We start from the raw sequence: 21,021 nt of genomic DNA on the forward strand, positions 1-21,021 counted from the left end.
TTTTTTTAAGCCAGAAAACTTTATACTGTTCATGAGATCCACCCCAACCTGCCTCTTGGGTCTACCCAACAGGGGGCATTCAAGACTGTACCTTCCCTCCTCCCCCACATCAAGGAAATGACAGTACACCAGGGCCTGGGTATGTAACTAGAACTGCAGACTGAGCTGTAAATCTTCACTCCTCCCTAGCCTGACAATTACAGCTTTTCTGAAATCTCCCGGAGTTTGACTGCTGCTTATATCAGGGAAGAGATTCGGGCAGTGAGTTCCCTGGTGCAAATCAGAGACATTAAAATTAAATCCTGCAGCTGAAACAGGAGGGCCGATGGCTGAGATCTAACCAGGATCACTGCACGGCATGGAAGCAGAGAGTAATTTCATTTAGCAAGTCAGAGGCTCTGGAGTTAGCGGCTAATAAATGTGTCTGAAGGAGACACCTTCAAAGGGCAGATAATAAGGTGGAAGGTTTCTTCAGTGGCATGGAAACAAGAAAGAGCCTATTAAGGGATGGTTGCCATAACAATATCTCCAGGGGTCTCCTCCTGTTCCTCCCACCGTGAGGGTGATAGCACTGAGATCAGGGAGAACTGGACAAAGAGAAGGGAAATGAATGTGTCAGTGATAACAGCTAGAGTGGCAGTGAGTGAAAGCTAGATCTGTAGAGTATCAATCTGCAGGTGCGGATGAAACACACTTGAGCCTTTTCAAAGCAGCCAGGAGAGGAAATCTCAGAAAATCACCTTCAATAAGTCCAAGGACTCAGGAGACAGGAAGGGTGGATTAGTGGTTAGGGGGCTAGGCTGCCGCTCAGGAAATCCAGGTGCAGTTCCTTGCTCCGCCACAGACTTTCTATGTGACCTTGGGCAAGTCGCTTAGTCTCGCTGTGCAATCTCAGTGCCCCATCTGTAAAATGGCAATAATAGCACTTCCCACCACCCAGTGGTGCTGTAAGGTTAAGTACATGAAAGATTGGGAGGTACTGCAGTGATGGGGCTATATAAGTACCTAAGATGGATGGGTAGAGATGCAGTCCCTGGGAAGAAGCAAACCTGGGACTGGAGCTCTGTGTAGGGAAGGGAATGCAGGGAAATTGCCCTCTGCTTAGTCTGACGTCCATCCATGTAAACGATTCCAGCCTGTAACAAGGGAATTTGTGGTTGAACATTTAGGAGAGATGGGCTTTTTGAATGAACGTAGGCCATGCCAAACAAACAGAATAGCTGGGTCTATAGCTCACTGACTGAGGGGACAATTGTTTTCAGCGGGCCATGGCTCTGGAGCAAAGGCAGCAGGCGGAAGCCTCGGCAAGCAAAGGGAATGCCGCCTCTCTGAGTGTCATGCCCGTGAAACATCAGGGACCTGGCTAAATACCAAGGCATGAATCAGAAATGTGCTGATTAGAACTGGATGGAAATCTCACACCAAAACTTTTTTTCATTGGAAAATGCTTTTTTCAACCAAAGTGGAAGTTCTCATGAAAAACTTACATTTTGATCTAAAGGTTTTGTTTATTGACCTTCCCCCCCCCCAACATTTCCAGTGGGGGAGGAACCCACTTGCTCCCACTTTTTCCTCCCCTTTTTTTCCCCAAGGGGTAAAAGACTTTTAAAAAAGTGAAAGCAAGTTATATTTTTCCTACCAAAATGACGTGTTGTTTAAAACTTCACAACCAGGGGAAAATAAAACTCAGTTTACAGAAAGTTTCAAGCAAAAGATGCTTCTTCTTTTGAAATGTTCGTATAATACACACCATCGTTTTCTGACCCGCTCTGTCCAGTGCTGATGGACAGAGCCTAACTTTGCATGGTAAGTAGAGATAGGCCCAAGCCATACACCATAGTTCCAGATCTAAACTGCTCCAGAACTCAATATCCAGGCTGTTTCATTCACACACATCTCTAACGACAAGGCTTTCAAAGACAGGAACTGCAGGGGCCATTTCTAGGGCCCCCGTTAAAGTCAACGAGCGCTGAGGATGCTCAGCACCTCCCAGCAGGATCGGGCTCCTTTTGGGTGAAAGTCTCTCGGCTGTATCCTGAAGGGTGCTGAGTGCCTGCTACCCTGTGTGACATCAGCCGGCGTGATGCACTATGAGCTGGTCCTTGGCTGCTCTCAGGGTTTGGCCGGGTTGAAAAGCAGTCATAGCTCTAGAGGAGGATTTCTACAAAGGGGAATTTAATAGACAGCCAGCACTGACAGGTATCATTCAGCTGGATCTCTCTTCCATCCAGCCCCCTACATGAACAGAACTGCACTGGCTTCGTGCTGGAGCTCCCTAAGTAGGAAGAAGAAGAACTGGGCTTGCTGTTTCCATCTTGAGTTTAAGGGGAGGGTCATTTCTCTCCAAGCCCCACTCAGCAAGGGACTCTGTGGGAAGAATCATGTTGACTTCAGGTCCCCTGTATGTTCCCGGCAGCTGGCTGGGGTGTGAGAGAACGTGCCGTGCACTTGTCTCTGCAATTCATTTGTAATCAGTGACTGTTTTGGAAGTAGCGTGGGACGTAATGAAAAGCAGGGCTGGGTCACTAAACTAACCAGAGTAATCTCCACTTTGCATGCAGGCTCACACGGAGCCGGTTGCGTTGCTCAGCTCATGTGAGAAAGGGGCTGCTGTGTACTTGGTACACAAGGCAAATATTCCTTGGGCTGAGGTCTCAGTTACACTCTCCAGTGCTAATTGTTCATAATGCTGACCCCTTAGGCATTAACCAAAGCTATCCTAGCTGCTAGTATTAAAGTGGGCTTTCACTCTGCAACGGCTCTGTGTATACATGGTTCCCAGTCCCGCAGCAGATCAGCTTCCTCTGTGTGTCCAGACTCTGATCTGCTGACTTGAGTGGCAACAATAAGGCTTATGGGTTTTTACACAGCGCCAGCACTCCCATGGGAGACTATTCCACCTTGTGTGTTGTTGGCAGGATTATTTACTGTATTCCAGAGACAAGGTGGGGGAGGTAATATCCTTTATTGGACCAACTTCTACTGGTGAGAGAGACAAGCTTTCAAGCTTCCACAGAGCCCTTCTTCAGGTCTGGGCTGAAGTGGGAAGTGAGTGTGAGTCTAATTGATGGCACAGACACCCCAGCTTGTACTCCCCTAGAATCCAATAGACTTTTCTACCAGTTTGGCCCCTTAAGTCTCATAAGAACCTACTCTCAGGAGATTTTGGAGACTCTGTGCTTTCAGGGATACCTCAAGGACCACCTCCCTCGTGATACTTGACCCTTGCCTTTCGCTGCCATTGGGCACCAAATTGTGCTTAGATTGCAGTAGGCTTTTTGGGGCAGGGACTCTATTTTTGTTCTGTGTTTGTACAGTGCCTCGCACACTAGGTCCTGTGACGGGGGCTCCGAGGCGCTACCTCAGTACAAATAAATAAATAAATGCAATGGGACATTGGTAATGTTTCCTGTGCCCCTCCAGGATCTGTCTCTCCGGGTGACGGTGGCAGAGTGTTGTGAAGATGGGAGAGCTGAAAACATTGGCCATGTCATCATTGGCCCATCGGCCAGCGGCATGGGCATCACGCACTGGAACCAGATGTTGGCAACCTTAAGGAAGCCGGTGTCCATGTGGCACCCAGTTCTACGAAACTAAGGGCAAAGTTGCACTCTGCGGGTATCTTGCATGGTGCCTAGATTTCCCATAAGCAAATATTCTTGGCAAATGGACAGTGGTACGTGAGACATAAACTGTTTTTCCAAATGTTCTTCACAAGTTCCATTTAGTAAGAAGGAGCAGCAGGGGAAGTCACTGAATCAGATCCTTGAGGAAACTTCAGTGGACTAAAACCTGAGAGAAGAAGCAACTCGTGTGATTATGCGCAGAAGTAGTTTCCGGGCAAACACTTCCTTCCTAGCACTTCCTTTCCAGTGATACCGGCTTGGGAGTCCCATTGTCCCTAATTGTGATTTTATTTTCCAGTGAATGTTACACAGTAGAGCATGGTCTGTTCACTGGCTTAAGGAGGTTAGGGGTAAATTTGTGATCTCGTACCCACGGTGGGCTTAGCCCCACTGATTGTCAACACAGTGCCTGGGGGGAGTTTAGCCACATGGATTTTCATCTACATGATGGCCAGGCTGGCATTTAACCACTGGGTGTTTTCAGTGCAGGGTCCAAAGAGAAATTTATGGTTTTAATACAGTACTGCCCTGACAATAGTGCCCTCTCCAAAAGGGGTCCTTTGGTTCCTCCTCTGGATGGCTCACCGTTTAAAAACTTGAGTTCAGGCAGAGTGAGCAGCTTCATAAATAGTGGGTGCTTATCTTCCCCGTCCGATTACTGGACATTCTGAGCTAAACTGTGAGCAGAGGGAATACAAATGCTGACATTTTTAATAAAGGAGAAGCCTTTTTTTAAAAAGAGAGCTATTTCCCAGTGCATAATATGAATGTAAAGGAGAGTTCCTTTAGGAAGAACTCATACTGCACTTTACCATTTCAATTAAACCAGCCTTTTCCACAGCCCATTCTCTCAAAGGCTCGATTCTGCAGTCAGTAGAAGTTGAGGGCCCTCAGCACCTTGGACGCTTGGATTTTGGGGGCCTCCATGTTTGAGATTGGCTGAAATTCTTCAAATTTCAATTAAAATGTCATCAGAATCTGACAGGGGAAAAATGGGGATGGTGGTGGAATTTGATAACATTGGTGGCTCCTGTTTTTTTGACCAACTATGGAAGAGGGTGAAATGTTTTGAATTTCAAATGCCAACCAGAAAAGGGGGGAAGTGTCTACTCACAAAACTGCTGATTTCTTTTCTCCCCCTCCTGTTTTCCAGCCAATTCTAGAGCCCAACTTGAGACACATTGGTGCCAATTTCCAGCGCTCCTGAGGTTCTGCAGACCTTCAGCTGGGATTGTGGGTGCTCAGCACCTCTGGAAGCCAGGCCCACAGGGTCTCGTACTTGGCACCCAACAGGGTAGGCCTCAGTGTTTACTCAGTTGCCACTTAAAGATCAAGTTGCAATCAAGTTTAGCACGTGCCAGCTAATCCCAGCCTCAACTCAGCCACTCTTCCTAGTCAAAATAAACCCAGTGTTTCCCGCTATCACCGTTGTGTCGCAAATCTCGTGATTGTTGGTGTTTTCTGTAAAGCCCCAGCTCTTGGAATCAAGTAGTTACTTGCTAACCTCACTTAAAACAAAAACAACAAACAATGAAGTGTCTAGCCCTCGTGATATTGGAGAAAAGCTTGAAAACACGAGCACTCAGGGCTCAAACGCCACAAGCAAATGTAAAGAGCCCCAATTTTTTTTATTTGTATAAAATGTCATGGTATTTCAGCCAATCTTGTGACTTTTGGGGTGGGCGCTTGATTCTCAGTGTTGAATATAGGGACTGACGAAAGTTCGGTCTCTTTGGGGACAATGGGTGTTTGTTTCAGGGCAGTGTGAAAACTGAGGGAGACTCTTCAGAAGAACCAGCTGCCGCTGAAAGCTGTGAAGGAGGAATGCAAACCCATTGTAGGAGACGTTTCCTGCCATCTTTGAACTTGGAAAAGCCGTCAAGAACCAAACTGTGTTGCTCATTGAAGCCTAAGGGGGTCTGAAATCAGTGCTCTGTTGTGATGGGCTTTCCAGGAAACGAAGGGAGAGATTACTTAATAGAGGGGAAATAAAACCAGTCAGCTGTTTAATTCTACCTCTGTCCAACCAAATGGCATGGGGTGGGGGGTGTTGGCTTCAGCATCTGGGCAGAACCATCAAAAGCAGGCACAGCTGAATGCAGCCAGGGATGGTTTCTTTAAAACGGTTGTGGTCAGGCTGCACCCTGTACTCTGCTGGGGAGGGACACCCAAGCTAGTAGAAGGAGAGGTGAGCAAAGAAATGGCATGTAGTTTCTTTGCTGCCTTGAAGACTTGTAGTCAGTGAGGATTCAGACAAGACGGTGGGGGGGCTCTCAGACTGCCGCTCTGCTGGGTGCTGCCGTGTCTTGGTAGGTATGAAGCTATTAGCAGGGCTCCCCCTGGTTAGCCTCTGGGGCTGGAGCATGCTCATTGCTTATGGGAGGGGAGACCCAAATATCGGTGGGCTCTGGGGAACCCCCATTTCCCCTCATCTTACCTGTGTAGGAGCAAGGCAACTTATGGACCCCACTGAAATGCCCTGCAGGGTTCCCGGGTTCTACTGCAGCAGCATCTACTTGCTTGAGGGCAAGCCCAAGCTTCCTGGGCACACAGTGCCATTGGGCAGCAGGCACTGGGCGAGAGCATACTGCATACCCAGTGCCACTTCCCCAGCAGGGGGGCTTCCCCTTTGCTAGAGAAACGTGCTTGTTTTCAGTGTGACTCACCCTTGTCAAACGCCTCAATCAAACGGTGAGGCAGTCTGTCAATCCAACAGTTGCAGCTTTGGGAACATGAGACTAACTAACTTTTCAGCTCCAGCAGCTTCCCACATCGCTAGTCAAAGGGCATGTGGGGAGGGGAGGCCTGTTCCTTAGCACTGGGTTCTGGGCTTGGCCCTGTATCAAACTCCTCCCTCCTGCTCACAAATGTTCTTCACAAATGGTTAGGATAAAATTGACGTTGGCTTTGAACTTTGTTGGCTATCTGGGCCTGATTAAAGGCCGACTTCAGTGGGCTTTGGCTCAGGTGTAATATTCCCCCTGTCTTGATTCAGACAAAGGTTAGAAGCCTTTTTATTTACACGACCTAGTGTCCCAGTTGTAGCTCCCTTTATGATGGAAGCAGAGCAAGGATGGTCTTATGATTAAGGTTCTGGCCCAAGACACAGGAGAAGGGGCTTTAGCCCTGGCTCTGATACAGATGTATATACGGTATTGGGCTATCACTCAGACTGCACCATTACTGGATGTCTTTTTAAGAGCTATGCTGGAGTCCAACCACCAAGTTATTAATGCAGAACTCGCTGGGTGAGATTCCCTGGGCTGTGTGATACAGGAGGCCAGAAAAGATGATCACAATGCTCCCTTCTGGCCTTAAAGTGTGTCTGTTGCAAATGTCCTTCCCGTAGCATCAGATCCCTTTGGGAGCACAAGGCCAGGGCCGAAACGCTTTTGGCTGCAGGCTGTGGTAATGCTCGGCCAAAGAAGAATGAAAACGTTAATGGTATTTATGGGACCGACCAAAAAATAAAAAAGCAACAACGGCTGTAGTTAAAATTGGTACGTGGAATGCTCAGTATTCCGCTCTCTCCCCGCCATTGTTTTGTCAGCATTCCATCATAGCAGAGTAGAGCAATATGCCAGCGGTGAGGGGGGCGTTCTATGAAAAGTCTATCTAGCATCATGCCATAGCTGTGCTATGTATTTAAATGGTTATGTTATCACATTAAAGACCTGTCAGCCTCGGTGTATCGCACCTGCCCTTCATTCCAGCTGAAAGATAAATAAACAGCGAGGAGACTTGGCAAATGACTTCATGCAGAGTTGTTTTCTTTGGCGCTCTGGAGCGAAAAACTGACCACGACTGTTAAGTGTGCGGGGTTGTGTGAGAGGATGAACATAGGCAGGGGACCTCAGTTTCTCCATCCTTAAAAGGGGGACAATCCTTCCCACGAGGGGTTGTGAGGCCAACTTCATTAGTGTCTGTAACACGCTGTGGATAAAAGGCATTGCAGATGAGCAGAGTCTTAATTGTTGTTTTCGTCTTGGTTTGAATGTCCCCCTTTAAAACCATTCTGAATGTAGGATTCATCAGCATGGGAAGAACCTGTGAAATGACCACCTGACGGGAGGGACACAGAGACAATGCACTGAGCAGTGTTTCAATGACACACACTTGTTTGAGACCCCTTCCCCCCCAAAAAAAAACTCTTTACGTGGGCCACCAAAGAGCCGCAAGTTGTTCAAGGATTTCACCTCCAAGGCAGTTACAGAGCAATGCCGAAGACGCGAAGGCTCCATATCTCTCCCCAGCCACTCCCTGAGCCACCGGTGCTATTTAGTGGGAATTGGAAGGCAAGGTTCCAAACCCCTGGCTGGCAACATGTGGAATTCGGGTGCGCGGGTGGGGTGACTTCCAGGTGAGAATACAAAATTAGCAATCCCTGTCGATTAAAAACCAGCTAGACGTGAGTTAGGAGCAAATAGAAAGGCCGCTGCGCGTCTGTTACACTCACCTTAGTGCTGGGTGCGGAGGCAGGTGAGGCCGTGGGGGCTGTCTGGAGGCCCAAGGACCATGCCCTGCAGCCACAGAAGATGGGCCACAGTCTGATCTCTGCACGGCCTCTCTAAACCCAGAACGATTCAGCTAGAGACAGTGGGGTGTCTCTGGATTTGCACCGGGGTTAGTGACAGCAGAATCTGTCCCAGTAAGTATAGCTGCTCTAGTCCTCCCTTGGCCTTTCCTCTGCCCATCTGGTGGGACCTCTGTTTCCGAAGCCCTTCTTTATCTGCCTCTCTTCTCTCCTTCCCTACCCCCTCCTTCTCTCTTTCCATCAGCCCCCTTTCTTCATTCTCTCTGTTCTCCATTTCCCCTTCCCTTCTTTCTTTTTATCTGTCACATATCCCCTCTCTTTCTTCTGACCCCCTCCTCCTTCCCTGCTCTCTCCCACTCAGCTACGCAGCCCGGTCTAGTTAACTGGCCAGCAGCAGCACCTCTCACCGCTAATGCAAACACCCTAGGCCCTTCCCTCATTTGCTCTCTGTGGCCCTGAGGAGACACCGCATTGCCAGGTGGACTGGGCCCTGTACCAATATCCTTGGGAGAGTTCAGCAGCCCTGGAGCCTCCAGACACTGCAGTCAGCTGAGCCATGGCAGCGTTCTGAGGGAGGGCTATAAACCCCTTCCATATAATCAGCAAATAATTTTTCCAGCTTTGCTGGTTCCTCTGCTGCTGGGAATTGCGTCCCATTGCCTCCCCCTCTCTGCCCTTAGGCTTTGGCTAGTGTGAGTCCAAAGGGTTACAATGACGTGCTGTGACAGGCAGCGATGGTACCAGCCTTCCCAAACTGGCATTGCCCTGACATACAAGCACAACAGCTGAGGAAGATGCCACAGAAGGGACATGGGCAAATAGGGCACCAGTGAGATTTAGTCCTGCTTTCTGACTGGATGCTGAGAACAGATGGCTTGATCCCGTGAGAGGCCAATGAAAGATTCAGCAGGAGCTCCGAACACATCCATGCAAATGTACACACACAGATCAGATTTTGACAACCCATTAAGCAGGCACGTCTTCTGCCTCTCTGTATTTCTGTCCCCATTACTCCTGAACTGGCCTGTCTCAGCACAGACACCATCTTGTGTAAAACCTGGTCTGTAGGGAAGTAGCGTGGTCTAGTGGCTAGAGCACCGAACTGGGCCTTAGGAGACCTGGTTTCTAACCCTGGCTCTGCCGCTTAGGTACTTACATGCCTGGCCACCAATGGAATTTAGCTGTTGTTCCCCCAAAATCACCTCACACTCTTTAATGCAGTGCACAGCACCCCTGTGAGGTAGGGCCAGTATCCCCGTTGAACAGCTGGAGAGCGGCAGTACAGAAAGGTATTTAGGTTCCCAACTGCCTCTTCAAGCACCAGGAATGGGCTCAAAATGACTGCTTAGCTGCCACCTAACCCCATAGGAGCCTAAGTCTCCATAGTGCCTATGTTTCGGGGTGGGCATGCACACTGCCACCGAAGCACGGACACCACCTGACAGGGAATAGCTGCTCAGAGCCCTAGCACAAGTCAAAGCCCCAGCAGATACAAAGCAGGGGTCTCGAACCATGTGGTCGCCTGCCTACCTCGCCAATGGGGCTGGCTTTTGCAGGTGTGCTTAGCGTGCATTCTGAATACTTGTCCTCAGGTTTTTCATGAAAAACAGTTGGCCTAGCTCAAGCAGCTAACTCCAGGTTCACAGCTGAGCATCCCAACTGTGGTAGGCATCTCCCTCTGGCCTGGCAGGCACCTAAAGGCCAGATCAACAGGTGTTAGGCACCGTAATAACTTTGAGAATACCCCACCCACATTTCCTCTGCACACCTGGCTAGCTTAGGCAGCTGGCTGGCGTCTGAGACTCCCTTCCTTAGGTGCCTCACACTAACACATTATATAGGGAGCCCGAGCACCTAATGCAGAGCGAGGCTGCTACCGGGCTGGAGGCGTTAGGCATTGCAATGCCTCAGGGCCTGTGTGAATCTAGCCCTAAGTGACTTACCCAAGGCCACACACAAAGTCTGTGGCAGAGCAGGCCCTAACCACTGACCCACCTCTCCTCCCGTGTGCGCTGCCTGACCCTGGGAAGGTCACTGCCACACCATGCCAGCTGTTTCCTCTCAGCCATTGTCAGGCTCCTCTATTTAGACTGTGAGTAATAGGCCCTGCTCTCAAAGTTTGACAGTGTGTTTGTACAGCACCTAGCACAATGGGGCCCGAAGCTCAGTTGTTACACAAATACTAATAATTACTTCAGTTGGGCCAATGCCCCGCTCAGGAGTCCAGAGGGCTCTTTCAAAGACATTGCAGCAACTGCTCTGGAAAGTGGCTGTAAGAGGCCTTCCTGGATCACTGAAAACAGACACCTTAAAGTTCATCTTAATTAAAAAGCATGGTTAATGCAAAGTTATGGTTTCCCAGCAGCAGCCTGTGTCTTTCCAGATTGTCAAGTTCAGCCAAACTAAAATGTCAGGGGGAAAAAACAAACAGGAATCACAGAGTTTAATTTACACACCCATGTAACTTTAACTACAACCCCCCCCCTCCCAGCCCCCCAAGCTGGCAATAGCCACTGGGAATTATTCACAGGCACCGCAGCAGCATTCAGCGTGATTGTAACTGTATTGAACAGTTTTAGGGAGGAGGCAGTAGATGGGGTAGGCAGGGCGCGAGGTGTTTGAGACCTGAGGTGGGGGTTAGTTTCAGGGGTGTCACAGAGCTGTGCCATCAGGCGATGAGGGCTTGTGCCTACCCTGCAGGTGAGGAAAGGAAAGGGCCACATGTGTACCTGAGAAGCTCGTCCGCAGCATTTTAGTGCAAAATTGTGCGGGTTGGCTCAGCCATCAGGCACCCGGGGCAGTAATGAGGGGGCGACCGAAGCCACTTGTGGGGTTACTGGTGGGTAAGGGCAACTATAGTTTAGATGGTAGATTGTAAGTGTGTCGTGGCTGTTACATTTCACAACTGTGGTATTCTGTCAGGAGAGTAGGCTTAGGCCTGGTCCACACTACAAAGTTAGGTTGACATAAGCCGCCTTGTGTCCGCTTATTTGGGCATGTGTCAATATTCCTATTTGTCGCCTGCTTGACGTAAGTGCTCCATTACGGTGCTGCAGTAACTCCCCCTTCCCAACTGGCACTGAGCCCCGGTCAACGTTATGTGTTCGACGCAATGCGAGTGTAGCCACCCCATGACCTACGTCACGCCTAATAGTTCTCCAGCATCTGTCCCACAATGCTGGACAGTGACCGCTCTGGTCACAATTGTGAACTCCACTGCCCAGGGTCATGGAAACCAGAAGCCGTACCCTTCCCCCCACCACTTTAAAAGCCCTGGGTAGTTTTGAAATGCCTTTTCCTGGTTGCCCAGCTTGGTCAGCACACCTAGCAGCTCTCCTTTGTTGTGTGCAACGCACTGTTGCCAGGCGTGGCCAGGAGATCCAGGAGGCCAGGCACAGCTACGGAGATGTCTCAGCACCCGCGACAAGATTGCACTGAGGATGCAGGCAAAGAGGTAGGACAGGGATCAGCAGCAGTGCGGCAGACACACCACAATGCCAGGAAGGCCAACAGTTGCTCTGGTGCCAAGCCGCAGACCTGATGCTTTTGCAATAAGCTGCATGCCATATTTGATGGATGCCTAACCGCCACGTAGCAGGGCAGGTGGATACCTCTGAGGAGCCTGCGACACAGACACAGACCCCCGCCATGAACAGCGTGGAGGAGGAGGGTCACGTGTCCAGCTGAGCCACGAGCCAGGAATCTCTCTGAGATGCCACCGCTGTCTACCCCATCCCACCAGGATGAGCCTGAGCCAGGAGATGGAACGTCAGCTAAGTGTGCACATGCATTCTCCCTTGCCAGGTTTGAATGAGCAGAAGGTGCCTGCCCCAGCCATAGCTCATAGTTTGAGCATTGGCCTGCTGAACTCAGGGTTCTGAGTTCAATCCTTGAGGGGGCCGTTTAGGGATCTGGGGCAAAAATTGGGGATTGGCTCTGCTTTGAGCAGGGGGTTGGACTAGAAGACCTCCTGAGGTCCCTTCCAACCCTGAGATTCTAGGATTCTAAGTTGGCAGACCCACAGGGAGCGACTTTTCCTTGATTTACGAGGAGAGGTGGAGAGGCACAACACGCACGGGTAAAGTTGTCATCTGCTTGTCGTTCCCCTCTAGGGTGAGGTGGGATCCCAGAGCTCAGGCTCCAGCCCCAGTCTGAACAGCTACACAGCAGTTTTACAGCCCCCCAGCCTGAGCCCCGGGAAGCTGACTGGGGCCAGCCCCGGGTGTTTAACTGCTGTGTGGACATACCCGTAGGGCCTAGTGTCCCCGTAGGGAGTGCAGGCAACTCCCTTTGTCACTCTGACTGCAAGAGCTGCCTGTCCTCTCTGTCAGGGAGAGGCGCCCTGCTCTGAGAATCGAGGGTCTCCCACTTCCTTGCTTGTATAATTGCCCAGGTCAGCGACAACCACAACTTCAGCTGTAGGTTTGTAACCAGCGAGATGCCCATATCATACTCTGGAGAAGGAGCTGCCCCCCTCAACATGTAAGGAGGTTTTAACACTTGTACCCGCCCCCTTGGGAACAGAGCAGGTTCACTCTGCTGCCAATGGGCTCACAGGGCCAGATCCTCAGCTGGAGTAAATGGGAACAACTCCACAGAAGTCAGTGGCGCTGTGTCCGTCGACACCAGCTGAGGCTCTGGCCCACTATGGCATCGGAATGAAGCCAGGGTGCCGCCATGCTAGGCGTCCTGCCCCCCAGCCAGCATAGGCTGTGATGGTAGCAGAGAGGACGAAGGAAAGCAGCGGGGTTTGGCGGGAGGGAAAGCGTTCACTGCACGGAGATGGCCAAGCACCACTGAGGACTTCTCAGCCTGGCCACAGCCAGCAGAACCTGTCCTGTGCTGAGTCAATGCAGGTGTTATACCAATAAAATAAAAACCAGCAAGGTCTTATTAAAGGGAATAAAGCAAACTGCCACATTTATTGTGAATACAGAAAGAATCATAGTAAGCAGTTCGTTATAGTTATAACATTTCATTCAATTTCATATTTATTCACATGTTCATTCATACACACACACACACAGGTTCTGCAAGGTTGTTATCATAGTTACCAGCCTTACAGTTGCTCGTGCCAAGCCACTGGCCAGGTGGCCTGGACATGAGGAGGGAGCAGGGCCTTGTCAGATGCTCATCTGATTCTTCTGGAAGTTGGTTTGCAGAATCAGACCCCAAAGTTCTAGTTTCTAGCATCCATTTTTATAGGAATTTATTCCTATGCCAGTCTATGGGAATTGCTTCATCATGCTGTTGCTGAATCAATTAGCAGATGGCACATTCCTGACGCCTCCGTGCTGCCAGATGTTATCTTGTTCTTTGGTTCTCCCGTCCTTGAGGCTGTTGGGTGGATTTCAGTCTGCCCTCCGGGGGTCTTCTGGTTGTTTCCACTTGACTCCTTCTTCAGCCAATGGACACTGGATTCTTAGGCTGGCACCTCCCTGATCATTCAGTTATTATCCACACCAAGCATCCATCCATATACATCCTCTATCTCTATTTTAATCACCATTATTAGCAAAGCGAGATGAATACAACAGAAGGGTGGGGAGTCTCTGTGTGCGGTTTCTGTTTCTGTTGTTACAAAGTATCGCTTTGAGTCTCTCTGTGTGTGAGTAGTCACCAGCTTCCATTGCTGACTGTGCAGCAGCATCTAAGTCCCAGCGATAGGTTGGTGGTATTTTAGGGTCCATCCCACTCCCTCTATTAGTCTGAAGTGACATTTCCTCCCTTCCCATTGGCAGCCTCTGCACAGATGGCCATGAATAATCAGGGACCTTGCCTTGCGCTATTTTGAGCCATGTGTGGATCCTCCACAAACCCAGGCCCGTGTTCAGTGAAACGTTCCTACTCAGCGCAGGGAACGCCATCCAAGTCAGCCCCCCCCCCCCCCCCCACACACACACACACCTCTTCCCTCTGGTTGTCAGAAGCTGCTGACTGTATCCTCCCCAGCAGAGCAGCTGCCAGCCAAGCTTGTAGCATACCACCCGGGGCTGTCAGCCGGCATGCAGCTGCGCTATCACTGGCCCCGGCTCCAAAACTGGATCTCGGGAGTTGAAAAAGTGACTGTAAAATGTCACTATGAGGATTTCATAGCAATTCTCCCTTAGTGACAAATTTGCTCACTGATGGGCCAGATCCTCCACAGGAGCATATCACCAGCCCTGCATTGACTTCAGTTCCACCAGCCCTGGGCATTTGGCCTGCTTTCCTAACTGGCATTGCTGCAAACAGCCTGGTTTCAGAGACTCAAAGTGGGTTCTTTCTGCCCCTCGTATCTGTAGTATTGGGTCTACTGTGCAAAAGGAGTAACTCACACTGTGCCGGGCTCCCTGCCATCTCTCCATGTGACAGGTCTTGTCCTAGCAAACTTCCCGCATAGCGATTTGCATGCTCAGCTTTTACTGTTGCTCAGAGTCACGCCCATGGAGTGTAAACTCTTCATGGCAGGCCCAGTGGGACCTGATTCTGTTCTTACTCATGCAAAGATCATTCTCCTAGCCTGCTGCTTTACTATGTTACCTCGCTCTTTGACTTCCTCCACTGGCTCTCCATTCTCTATTGCATTAAACATAAGCTGCTTGTACATACTTTCAAGGCCCTTCATGGTCATATCCCACCCTACCTATCATCTCTCCTTCGCTGTTCCCTGCTGAGGCTCACCTCCACTCAGCCATGGTGGCAGCCTCCATTTCCCACTTACTACATTTTCAAAGAAGCACCTTTGTTCTTCCTCCCATGCTGTATCAATGAGCGAGGAGAAAACATAAAATAATTACGTGTAGAGTTTGCAGATGACACAAAAATTAGTTGTGTGGTAAATGATATAAGGGCAAATCAATTCTGCAAGGTGATTTGGCTCTCATGATCAACTGGGCTCACTCGAACAACATTTTAATGCAGACATATGTAAGGTCATATGTTGAGGAAACAAGAATGTAGGTCATACTTATAGGTTGGGGGGCTATTTTGGAGCACGCTTCAGAAGTGCTCCCCATAACATCTGCACAGCTAGCTCATCACCCTCTTCCCAAACCATTCTTTGCCAGGAGGCTCACAGACAGCTTGAGAATGATTAACAGCTAGGCTGTTGGTAGGCAGAGACCACTGCCTATCATGTCTCACTGGTTCCTTGTATTCCCTCATCTGTCTGTATCCATTGCCTGGCTCTTGTTTTACACTTTGATTGTAAGTCCCTTGGAGCTGGGGCGGGGGGGGGGGGTGTTCACCCCATACCAGCCTCTGAAGGAGTTAAGGTGGTTAGGTGGGCCCGTTAACCACCTAGGCTGCACCTGGAGGAGGAGCCAGGAGCAATGGGGACCAATTAAAGGATGATGCTTACCTGGACAAGAACGGAGGGGAGGGTGGTTGTATAAAGCCAGGTAGCTGAGGGCAGAAAAGGGCTGCAAGGGAGGAAGTCTACAGTCTCTCTCTTTGAGGCCTAGAGGACAGTGGAGAAGCCTGATAAAGGCAATGTAGGAAGCAATCCAGGGAAACAGCAGCAAGTGGGAGAGCAGTGCAGCCTTTAGCTGGTGGTTGTAGGGTCCCTGGGCTGGAACCCAGGGTAGAAGGCAAGTCTGGGTTCCCCTACCAACCACTGGGGAAGTGGCACCAGGGAGGGGCAGTGACTAGCTGAGTAGAGCACCCTGTGACAGGCAGGGACTGTCTTTTTGTTCGGTGTTTGTCCAGTGCCTCGCACAATGGGGCCTTGGGCTATGACTAGGGCTCCCAAGCGGTACAATAATACAAACAATTAATAATAAAAAAATCTGGAGCAACTCTGCTGAAGTTAATGGAATTACACAGGTGTAAAACCGGTGTGAGAGCAGAATCAGGTCCCTGGGGCTCAGTTCACCACACCCCTGCACGCCATGCATTCGTTCGCCCCAGGGCCAAGTGAATGCCATGGCCTTTAAACAGGGAGGATGGTGGGGCTGCCCAGAGGGGAAGAAATCTTTTCTGCTATATAAATGATCAGGGTCAGTTTTACATTTGTAGGAGATGGTCAGTGATGAAGTGTCTCTCTCTTAATGAAGCTCTTTTGAACATTTATCTCAGACAGCGAGCAGGCTGCGGGGTTTTTTCGATTTGTTTTTGTCTGCAAAATATTCTGGGAAGCCTGACAGGACAGCGTGGGGGTGGATTTGGTATATTTACTAGAAAGCAAGTGACACTTGGGAAGCTAGATGATGAATTTAATGGCTGCGGTATTGAATCGTTTGAATGAATTGAGCAAAGAGTGTGAATGATCAATTTATCCTTGATTACAGATAATGCCAAAATAATTATGGACATGGATACTTAATGGATGGCGTTTTCCTTTCTGCTTGGGTCCGTTTGTTTTAAATATGAGTCTCATTTAAGGATTAAATCTTCATTTTTCATGGTTTCCTCTCTCATTTCTTCCACACGCACCCTCTCTCTCTCTATCTCCCCCCCCCCCAAAAAAAATCACACCCCCAAATCCTTCCTCCATTCCAGTCTTTCATACTCAGGAGGGCTGGTTGCCCCTCTGTTACCTGCCATGCACGTGACTAAAAAGGCTGCATCAGCTCCCAGAAAAAGAGAGATGAACTACATCCGAAGAGCACCGCTGCCAGGGCCTCCCTCGGCGGAACGAGCTGAGGGCAGCACTAAGACCAAAAGTGAGACCAAATGCAAAGCAGGAGCGGCCAGAGAGAGAAAACACCACAGTATGCTCCCCCCCGCCCCCCCCCCAACACACTACCACACACACACACGGCTCTAAAGTACAGTGAATGGAAAGGCTGAGGCACGGGGGATCAGATTCTGCTGCGTGCCTCGGTGAGAGGAAGGATTGCCCAGTGGTTTAGGGCACTACCCTAGGATTCAGGAGACAGGCTTAATTTCCTTGCTGTGCCAGAGGCTGTCTGGGTGGCCACGTAGTTGCTCTGTTCCTCAGTTTCCCCATCAGTAAAATGGGAATAAATGAACTCCCCTACTTCGCAGGGGTGTTGTGAAAATAAATACAGGACAGACTGTGAGGCACTCAGTTACTACCGGTATGGGGGCCATAGCTGTACCTTGATAGACACATCCACGAGGGCTAGAAACTTCTTTCACTTCAATGGAGTCAGTAGTTATTCTGGATTAACCCAATCGTCTGAAGAGTCAAGTCTGGCCTAGGGGTTCTCCCAGAGTGGGATGCTATTGGGGGCCAGTGTCCCCACTGAAAGCAATTAGGAGACTCGCACACCCTAGAGGCTGCCTCTAAATAAGAAAGCCAAAGAAAATGTTAATGTACCATGGATGGCTTGTCAGCAATGGGCACTGAACTCAGGACCCAAAAGTATGAGCTTCTGTTGTTAATAATTTGTGTAGAGGTAGCACCTATGAGTCCCAGTCACGGACCAGAACCCTATTCTGCTCGGTACTGTACAGAGAACAAAAGTATCTGCCCCAAAGCGTGTACAATCTCCATAAACTAAAGGAGAATATGTCTTGGCTGGCGCTGAACAATCAGTTGCTACACACATAGCCACTAGAGGGGGACAGAGAGCCATGCTGGGTTAGCTTGGGTTCTGTCGCCAGGGGATACCTCGCACGGATTGAAAAAATGTAGTATCCATTGTAGGATTCATAAAGGTTTATGCGCTTGGCAACATTCAGGGCACACCCGGAGTGTTGTGTAGGAGTAGTGCACACACAGCTCCTTTCAAGGGCATCAACCTTGGAATCTCGCCAAGATGATATGAACCATGGGAAGCCTCCCAGGACTGGGCTCAAGGCCCGAGAGCAAGGAATGCGGTAGATAGAAATTGGTAAATAAGAATGTTAAACAAAGCCAATGTATTCCTTTTATCTGTTGGAGAATGTAATGCGCGGGGGGAGAGAGAGAGAATAAAGGGGAAGCTGACAGGGAGAAGCCCGTTAGCAGAGACCAGCCTGCTTGCTTGCTAAAAGCTGTGTTCTGTCTTGTCATTGAACCGCCACAACTGGCGCCCAACGTGGGGCACTCAGCACTCACCTCGCCCGGCAAGGGTTTCAGACATGTCACTCATCCGCTTCGTGGATCCCGGTGAGTATTTTTCGTTGTGGTAAGTATGGGAAGCTCCCTCTCTGCTTTGCAAGTGCAACACCGCAATGAGCTACAGTATCTGCTGCGTAAGGCTCAGCATGACTGCCCCACTCGAGAACTCACTCTCCTGCTACAGGAGGTGAGTGCCCAATGCCCGTGGTACCCTGAAGCCGGAACCCTTAAGCTAGCGGACTTGGAGCGGTTGGGCCAGACATTGCACAAAGAGCCTCGGGCGTCCGTGCAGGCTTTACATGCCTGGCACCTCTGCCGCGACGCGATACAGCGTGTCGCCCCGGACAGGCCCTCCCTCGCGAGGCTGGTGATCTCGCCACGCCCGTCCGCTCCTGCAGCCACCCCCCCTCCTACCGATGCAACACGGTGTGTCACCTCAGAAAGACCCTCTCCCGCGCCAACAGAGGGGCTGCCGATCCCGCCACCCCCGTCCGCTCCTGCAACCATCCCTCCCCCTGCTTCGCCCCCAGTGCCTCTATTACCACCGCCTCCCTGGCCTTCCCCACCGGAGCCGGTGTGTGATCGCCCTCCACCCGTGGGGCCCCATGCTCCGGGGCCCCCCGGGGGGTCGTCTGCGTCTGCTCAGAGGCTTTCGCTGGTGCAACAAATGGTTCACGCAGCGAAGACTCGCTCAGATCTTACAGCAGAGGAGCTGGCTGAACTGGTCTCAGTTTGTCCTGTGACCTGGCAGGATGATGGCCAGGGCAACCAGGTTGCAGACTGGGTCAGTTTGCCTTTCTCGGTGATCAGAGAGGTAAAGAAAGCAATTCGCGAGTTCGGCCTGACTAGCACATATGTGCGTGGTCTCATTGAAGGGCTCGGTACTGGGTACACCCTGATCCCTGAAGATTGGAAGGCGCTGTTGCGCATGATGCTGACACCCAGTCAGTATGTTATTTGGCTTAGTGAGTATCGGCAGATGGCAGAACGCCAAGCCCAGGTATATAGAGAGCAAGGTATCATTTATGAGCAGTTGGCAGGGGAGGGCCAGTTTGCTACCGTTCAGCTGCAGTCTCAACTCCCTCAGGCCGTCTTCCCCATTATTTCCACCTGCGCCCAGCATGCTTTCCGGAAGGTCCCGGATTCGGGCAGGCCTACCAAAAGCTTTGCCAGTATCCGTCAGGGTGCATCAGAGTCCTTTATGGATTTTACCAACAGATTGCAGGAGGCTATCCTCCGACAGGTGGATAACCCTGCGGCAGCTCAGAAGATCCTGTTAAAAATGGCGGTTGAAAATGCGAACGAGGATTGCCGCCGTGCTCTCCAGGCTGCACAAGCCTCTGGAATTCTAGAGCTGTCGGACATGCTGCGGGCGTGCCAAAACATCGGAACTCAAGCACATGAGGCTGGAGTTCTGGCCGCCGCCCTGAGGAAAACCGGGAAGGAGGGGAAGCGTTGTTACCGCTGTGGTAAGGAGGGTCACTTTCAGCGGGAGTGCCGCTCATCGACGGCGCCCGCCCGCCCCTCAAAGAAGTGCCCCAAGTGTCAGAAGGGCTATCACTGGGCTAATCAGTGTCGTAGCGGGTCGGGAAACCGCACGACGGGTCCCCCCCGAACCCAGGGCCAAACGGGGGTGTTTCCCACTCAGACAACTGTTCCTCTGCCTTACAATCCATAGATTCCATGAGGGCGGCGACTGCCGGAAGTGCAGGGCTTGATTTGATTATGCAGGAGGACGCTGATTTTCAGTTGCCGGGGGAGGTTTGCGCCATACCTACACAGGTGACGGGACCTCTCCCTGCCGGATTTGTGGGTCTCGTTCTCCCTCGCTCACACGCTGGGAAACAGGGTTTTTTTGTCATCCCAGGGGTCATTGACGCCGATTACACCAGCGTTATTAAGGTTCAGGTATAGACCCATCTTCCACAGTTGCTCCCGCGTGGACGGTCAATTGCACAATTGATTTTAGTCCCCTATCAGGTGCCAGCCGCAGAGGATCGAACCCGGGGCGGGAACGGCTTTGGATCGACGCTGTCTCAGTCACCGTCTCACAATACGTCCTCTCCACTTGTTGCTCTGACAATGTCAGTCTGCCCCTCAAAACCTCAGTTAACACTTCTCTTAAATGATGTTCCTTTTACAGGGTTGGTGGACACTGGAGCTGACGTTACGGTGATTCGTGATCCGGAGTGGCCAGTCGGTTGGCCAACAGTTCCTTCTAAAGAGTTGTGGGGGATCGGGGGTAGCAAACCCGGGCGCCAAAGTTTGTCTTGGGTCACGGTCTCTAAACCAGGAGGCTGTGCCCTTGCTACAATCCGCCCTTTTGTACTCCCTGTCCACCTCAATATTTGGGGCCGTGATTTACTTACAAAGCTGGACACCACCCTCGATATTAATATATAATGGCCCCAAATCCTCCCTCACCCACCTTGCCATCCGCATTACCATTGGTATGGCAATCCTTAGAGCCCGTATGGATTGACCAGTGGCCCCTCCCTCTAGAAAGCTGAAAGCGCTTCATTCACTTGTACAACAATATTTGCATGCACAGCGCTTGGAGAGCTTTACTAGTCCTTGGAACTAGCTGCTGTTATTTTGGCCTTTCAACTTTTTGCTGATTGTCCCTTTAAATTGATCGTGGACACGCATTATGTTTATCAGGTAATTGATCATTTACCCCTTGCCCTCATTACCCCTCAGGTCGATGTGGACCTCCTTCGCCTGTTTTTGTCCTTACAGTATCTCCTCACCACTCGTAATTTCCCATATTTTGTTGCTCATATTCGCAGTCATACCCCTCTGCCTGGGCTACTCATTGAAGGCAATGCGCGCGCCGATCGCGCGTTACGTGGTCAGGTAAATTCCCTTTT

At 50.5% G+C, this 21,021-nt stretch overlaps 1 protein-coding gene across 2 annotated transcripts in view; it reads left to right on the forward strand.

Moving 5' to 3' along the window:
* The window catches only part of SYT12 (synaptotagmin 12), a 56,315-nt gene extending 48,947 nt beyond the window's left edge, over positions 1–7,368 (forward strand). For both annotated transcript variants that reach the window (XM_074954705.1, XM_074954706.1), the window contains exon 8: positions 3,424–7,368. In XM_074954705.1, coding sequence (XP_074810806.1) covers positions 3,424–3,597 — 174 coding nt within the window. In that variant the 3' untranslated portion in view covers positions 3,598–7,368. The remainder of the gene's footprint in view (positions 1–3,423) is intronic.
* The last annotated feature ends 13,653 nt before the right edge of the window (positions 7,369–21,021 follow it).

Source organism: Natator depressus, chromosome 6 (assembly GCF_965152275.1).
Source record: "Natator depressus isolate rNatDep1 chromosome 6, rNatDep2.hap1, whole genome shotgun sequence".
In the NCBI taxonomy this organism is placed as follows: Eukaryota; Metazoa; Chordata; order Testudines; family Cheloniidae; genus Natator; species Natator depressus.